The 6,861-nt window shown below is 43.6% G+C and overlaps 1 protein-coding gene across 1 annotated transcript in view; it reads right to left on the reverse strand.

Moving 5' to 3' along the window:
* C4H4orf51 (chromosome 4 C4orf51 homolog) overlaps positions 1-6,173 on the reverse strand; it is a 16,508-nt gene extending 10,335 nt beyond the window's left edge. The window contains exon 1 of the mRNA XM_005345387.3: positions 5,817-6,173. Within this exon, the coding sequence (XP_005345444.1) occupies positions 5,817-6,049 (233 nt within the window). The 5' untranslated portion in view covers positions 6,050-6,173. The remainder of the gene's footprint in view (positions 1-5,816) is intronic.
* Positions 6,174-6,861: the final 688 nt, after the last annotated feature.

A 6,861-nucleotide genomic window follows, 5' to 3' on the forward strand; every position in this document is an offset into this window, starting at 1 on the left:
GTAGCCTAGAACTGCATAAGGGCTATCTATCTGTAGTAGCCTAGAACTGTATAAGGGCTATCTGTGGTAGCCTAGAACTGTATAAGGGCTATCTATAGTAGCCTAGAACTGTTATTCTTCTTCATGGGAAATCGGTGCTCTCACTATGATTCAACCATTGGTTTATTCCAGTATGGACTAATGGATGTTTGTGTGGTGCTTTGGATATAATGCACTAATATCTGTTTATTTTTCCTCAATATCTTTCAGCTTTAGCCATCCTCAAGATTCATTTGTCTCCACCATTGCTGCTTTACTTCCTGGCATTTCTGGTACCACGTGATCCATCCTCATTGTGTCTACCACCTGGCTGAGTCTGAAAATCAGTATTTCTCTAAGTAAGTCAGATTCCTTTGTTCTGGAGAAAACTTGACAGAAACCAAAATCAGGGCACTTGATATTCCTGCTCTTTCAAAACATTGCTACAAGGCTGCTTTGCGTAGGTCTATACTGACATGGGCTATGCAGAGAAGGAGGAAATAGACAGCAACCTGTTTATAGACACTATAAAACATACATGTAACTATTTCTACATATTATTATCTCTAAGTATACTACACTAAGCAAAAATTTGATCATTATGGCAGGGGTGATTTCTAGACCCTACTCCTTATCATTTACTTTCTTTTTTAAAAAATATTTATTTATTATGTATACATTATTCTGTCTGTGTGTATGTCTGCAGGCCAGAAGAAGGCACCAGACCTTATCACAGATGGTTGTGAGCCACCATGTGGTTGCTGGAGTTGAACTCAGAACCTTTGGAAGAGCAGGCAATGCTCTTAACCACTGAGCCATCTCTCCAGCCCATCATTTACTTTCTGTTCCAATAAAAATCTTGGCTTCCACAACCTCTCACCCACTTACTGAAGTGTTCAATTCTAGTTATACATATAATAATTTCAGAATTATTCCTCAAACCCAGTGGGAAACAACTTCACAGTCATAAAGCCATGCTTATACAGCTCCTTAATCTTTACAACCCCACCAGCTTCCAAAGTTACTGACATCAGCCTTAATCACATGCCCAGTGAGCTCATCTCTCATATCCATAATACATTCAGGCTTTTCAATTTCTTTATTCTGTTTTCAGCCTTCTCAGACTCCTAAATGTTTTCTTAATTTGCATAAGTTTACTCTTTATGCTTTGAGGTGCTATCCATTTTGACAAACATTTAATGTCTTCTGTTCATCAGTGTGGCAGCACACTCGACAGGTTCACAGCCCTAAGACAGCAGTGTGCTTCATCTGAACTCTTGCCCATACTCTGGAAACAGTGATCTGTGACTGTAGACATTTGCTTTTGGGAGTTGCATGTTCGCAATATACAATATGTAACTTCATACAGCTTTACTTAGAAATATGGATCTAAGACTCATCCATAGCTTTCCACAGCCTGATACCGCATAGCTTTTTTTTTAAACCATTGGATAATATTCCATTGTATTGTTGTAGCATAGCTTGTCTGTTTACCTATTGATTCCTTCCAGTCTATGTCAATCATAAAGAAAAGTATCATAGCCGGGCGGTGGTGGCTCACGCCTTTAATCCCAGCACTTCGGAGGCAGAGGCAGGCGGATCTCTGTGAGTTCGAGGCCAGCCTGGTCTACAAGAGCTAGTTCCAGGACAGGAACCAAAACCAGAGAAACCCTGTCTCGAAAAACCAAAAAAAAAAAAGAAAAAAAGAAAAGAAAAGAAAAGTATCATAAAGTATCATAAAGATTCTGTGTTGGATTTGTGTGTACGTATACATATAAGCTTTCATGCTCCTAAGCAAATACCTAAGAATGTGGTTCAGGGGTGATATAATAAGACTGTGTTCCATCTTGTAAGACACTGCTACCCACTTTGCTTAAACAAGTCCTTCCGCACCCTAATGGCTCAGATTTCCCTGGTGGCTTTTCCCTCACCTGGTGATAAGCTCTTTGAGGAGTCATAAGAACCAATGTATCTAATTTAAGACCTCAAACATAGTAGGACCTAAATAAATATTTGGTAAATGAATGAGTACAATTTCAAGGCTTTAAGTATACGCTCGAGAGGCTGGGGATGTCGCTCAGCAATGGGGCACCTGTCTAGTGGGGGCAAGGCCCGGCCTTAGCCCCACAGCTGAAAACAACAGCGAATCACAGTGCGCTCTATGCCTGTCTTAGCAGCTCCAAAATGCTAGGTTTCCCTCATCTTAATCTTGGCGGATAACGAGGATTGACCCTTGCCTTCATATTAGTGTAAGTTTCTTACCGTGCATCCCCTACCCACCTAGCACATGTGGAGTTTTGGAGTACACTATGCATTTTATGAATTAAAGCCACTTTAGAATAAAATGATTGAGTCCCACCCCAGTTTCTCCTTCTCGTGCGGTATTCTAATGGCATCCTGTTATGACAAGACATTCTGACCAAAACCAGCTTCCAGGAGGAAGGGGCTTATTCCCTTTTACACTTCCTTTTACACTTCCTTCCATGTCACAGTTCATCTGTCATTCAGGGAAATTGGGCCAGAACTCGAAACAGGGTAACCTTGGAGGAATGTCACCTGCTGGCTCACGGTGTGACTCACCCACAGACTCATGCTTTCCTATGCAGCCCAGGACCACCTGCCCAGCAATGGTAATGTTCACAGTGGGCTGAGCCTTCCCACATCAATAAATAATCAAGACAGTTCCTCACACAATCCGACCTAGGTATTTCTTCAATACCCAGGTATTGACTTTCCCGCCAGATGACAGTAAACTCTGGTAAGTTGACAACTAAGGCTAAGAACAAATGGAATGGTTCAGGCAAACACAGGATAAATAATATGAACAAAAAGTACTGTGCTCCGTGTGTGTAAGATTTTCCTGGCTTAATGCATTTTAAATGGACATTCCTATTTTCAAATCCCAATACCCTTGCTGCACCATTGCCCAGTCCTGTGGCCACGCTGGGCATCCACTGATAAGGAATAGTTTTTCTGTAAAGGTGTGTTGTTCTCACTGTTAATAAAAAGCTAATTGGCCAGTGGCTAGATAGGAGTTTTGGGGCAGAGAGAATTCAGGGAAAAGGAGGAGTCTTGGGAGTCATGAGAGATGCAGAGAGAAGCAAGATGAATGTGCTGTGTTGAAAGAAGGTACCACACTGCCTGAGGGTAGATAAGAAATATGGGCTTATTTAAAACACAACAGTTAGCTAGTAACAACCCCGAGTTTTTGGCCGAGTATTTATATTTAATAAGTAGTCTCCGAGTGGTTATTTGGGAGCGGCTGCCGAGACACAGAGAAACTCCGCCTACAATCCACACCTGTAGAACACAGAAGACCTTACAGAGCCATAAACAGTGTTCCCTACAGCTTTACAACATTTGTCATCAAACAGCTTTTGCTGGGAAATTTAGAAGATATTTCTCTTCTGTACTAAATTAGTCAAGAAAAAGATTAGACAAAAAACAATATAGCGTATAATCAGTACTGTGCAATCAAGCTCAGTCCACCCCTCACTTTCGCTGCTGCTTCTTAGCCTCTGAGAGAAGAGCGGTTGTACAATGGATATATTAAAGTATCTGAGATTTCCCAAGCACCCAGACAAACATCACAAGCCCTTTTGTGCCCTTTTGTGGTTTCCAATGTCCTGGGCTCCCTGGCTGGGATGAATCACACGATGAGAAAAAAAATCAAAGTTCTGTGCATTTCAACGTATCACATGTCTGCATTAAATATGTTAAACAGCAAGTTTGCTGGATGGGTCTGTGTGGATCCGTGTGTTTTCAGAGCAAACCTCAGTAATGTATAAAGATCCCTACCAAAAGGCTCCACAACAGCCTCAGACTTAGCAAAGGAACCTCCAAAGCTGACTGGAAGGGAGAAAGCTTGAGAGCTATTACAAAGAGCGTTGGGGAAATTGAGATTCACTTGATTTTCATGATTCGGAAAGATCTGGAAGGCAAGGTAACTAGTACATTCGTTTAAGATTTTATTTTGACCACAAGGACATGTGCTCAACTATGTTCATAGCAGCATTGTTTGTCATAGCCAAAACCTGGAAACAACCTAGATGCCCCTCGACCAAAAAATGGATAAGGAAAATGTGGTACATTTACATAATGGAGTACTACACAGCAGGGAAGACAATGGCATCTTGAAATTTGCAGGCAAATGGATGGAGCTAGAAAACATCATATTGAGTGAGGTAACCCAGACCCAGAAAGACAATTATCATATTACTACTCACTCATAAGTGGTTTTTCAACATAAAGCAAAGAAAACCAGCCTACAAATCACAATCCCAGAGAACCTAGACAATAATGAGGACCCTAAGAGAGACATACATGGATCTAATCTACATGGGAAGTAGTAAAAGACAAGATCTCCTGAGTATATTGTGTGCATGGGGACCATGGGAGAGGGTTGAAGGGGAGAGGAGAGGCAGGGAGGGGAGCAGAGAAAAATGTAGAGCTCAATAAAATCAATAAAAAATTATTTTCACACACAGAGACAGAGATGGCCACATGCCAGTGGGTGGCTTCAAAGGTCATATCTTCTAAAGCTGGATGCTTCAGAGCTACCCAGCATGCACTCTGAGAACGGAACTCTGGTTCTCTGCAGGAGCAAGCCAGGGCCTCTAACAGTTAACCCATCTCTTCAGCCCCATAACTACTGTATTAGAGCCATACATGGGTTATTCCTACGTCAGAAATTGGAGCCAAATAATCCAATGCATTTTCATAGAGTTTCCAGAATTTGAATATTTACTAAATAACACCCAAAGAGACAGATTTCATAATTAGCCCTGGAGCTTCCTTCCTAGAGTCCTGGTTTACACTTTCTGCTCTTGCGTACTGGTATGTGGGCGGTTCCAGGCGGCTTTGCCCAAGTGCACACCCTTTACCTGGAATGCTGGTGTGTTTTTCAATTCCCCACTCTGGGGACACTTGCTCTCTCCCTATACCAAGCCCTCTTCTTCAGGACCTGCTGATGAAGCCTCCTTCTCTGAGCTGAGTGTTTATAGCTGTAGTTGTGGAATTGAACTGGTATGCATTTTTTAGTATGGGTCTACCACAGAGCCTGGCTTCCCAATAAACCCTCAACTCTTGCAGGCAACCCTAAGCCCTGGTGTGCAGTGTTGGTGGGTTTGCTCTCTTTCCACAAAGGGAAAAACTACAAGAAACTAAAGACATTCTTAGAAGCTATGTTTTAGGCCCAAGGATGTGGCTTGGATGGTAGGTGCTTGCTTAACACCAAGGAAACCCTGGGTTTGATGCCCAGTACCACAGGCATAAGCTGGGTGTGGTGGTTCATGCCTGTGTTTCCTGTACTAAAGAAGTGGGGGGGAGGGTCCTGTTTACAGTTGCCCTGTGCTACAGAGTGAGTTTGAGACCAGTCTGGGACACAGGAGACCCTGTCTAAAAGTGGGGCGTGGGGGAGCAAGAAGATCCCGAGGATAACAGGTGCAAAGACCAGAGTTTGATTCCAGGAGCTCACCAGATAGAAGGAGAGAACGGGTCCTGTTGGCTGTCCCCAGACCTTCCCATGGGACCACACACATAAGCAGACAATAAATAAATGTAATATTGGACAAGTCCATAAAATAAAAATACCTGCTTAGTCAAACCATCCTATTCATATCTCCAGTAATAAGGTATTATATACCATTTTGGGTTGGAGCCATACCGGTAAGTGACACATATTCGAGAAGCTGGCTGGTTAGCGTCTTTGAAGTCTCCCCAGTTCCCCATACCCCTTTCTAATGGCACCTGCCTCTTGGTAGTGATATATCCTGGCACACATTACAAAGGAATCTTACGGTTTGTATTCAAACTGCTGCTGGCCTGCTCTTTGGGCCAGTCGGTGGCAAGCGGCTTCATCTGGTTGCTTTCCGCGATAGCTGCCAGCATAGGTTGTCACAGAAGAAGCGGACCACCGCGTCTCATCCTGCCACAGTTCCCGGGCCTTGCGTCTGATCAGCTCGAACTCCTTAGAAGTGAGAGGGCTAAAGGGAACCAGAACTTCTGGAGCCAAGTAGAAGTAGTGGGACATGGTTGTGGGTGGGCTGCTGTGGTTTTCAGCTTTTCAAGTCCGGAGCATAGTGGAGCACCAGTTCCTTCCGGCAGCAGGTCGCCATTGACCCGGCTGACCCAGCTTCGGGAACCTGACAGCTCACAGACAGAATCTTAGGGGTCTTAGATACAGTTACCCGGCAACAGGTCACAAGATTCCACAAATACTACCTCCATTCCAAACACACGGATTTTCACTAATTTGTAAATTATAAAACTTCTAGCCATTAATCTAAGAAAAGTACCGCTTCATAATTTTGGCAAGAGAGCACTAGGCAACATTATTTGCCTATTGATACTGTCATAAATAATGTGGTAAACCTTCAGGATGGTGGGTTAGGAGATGGGTGCTGGAGCTGAGAGAGTGGTCCCCCGAGGATCTAGCCTCACAGAGTACGGACAACAACAACAACAGGTTCTCAGCGGGTTTGATGTGTCACAGAGAAGGGGTATGCCTGATGGTTGGGTGATAAGACATCATTCCAGGCTGTTAAAATGACAAGGAACCCCAGATACAACCTCAGGCTCTGATATAGTCAGCCCAGAGGGTCACTGTTAAAAACCAAGTTCTGCCGGGCAGTGGTGGCGCACGCCTTTAATCCCAGCACTCGGGAGGCAGAGGCAGGCGGATCTCTGTGAGTTCAAGGTCAGCCTGGTCTACAGAGCTAGTTCCAGGACAGGAACCAAAAGCTACAGAGAAACCCTGTCTCGAAAATCCAAAAAAACAAAACAAAACAAAACAAGTTCTGAGTATTGTAAAGAATCACCAGGGCTAAGAATCAAGGAAATGGC

The sequence above is a fragment of the Microtus ochrogaster genome, chromosome 4 (genome assembly GCF_000317375.1).
Source record: "Microtus ochrogaster isolate Prairie Vole_2 chromosome 4, MicOch1.0, whole genome shotgun sequence".
In the NCBI taxonomy this organism is placed as follows: domain Eukaryota; kingdom Metazoa; phylum Chordata; class Mammalia; order Rodentia; family Cricetidae; genus Microtus; species Microtus ochrogaster.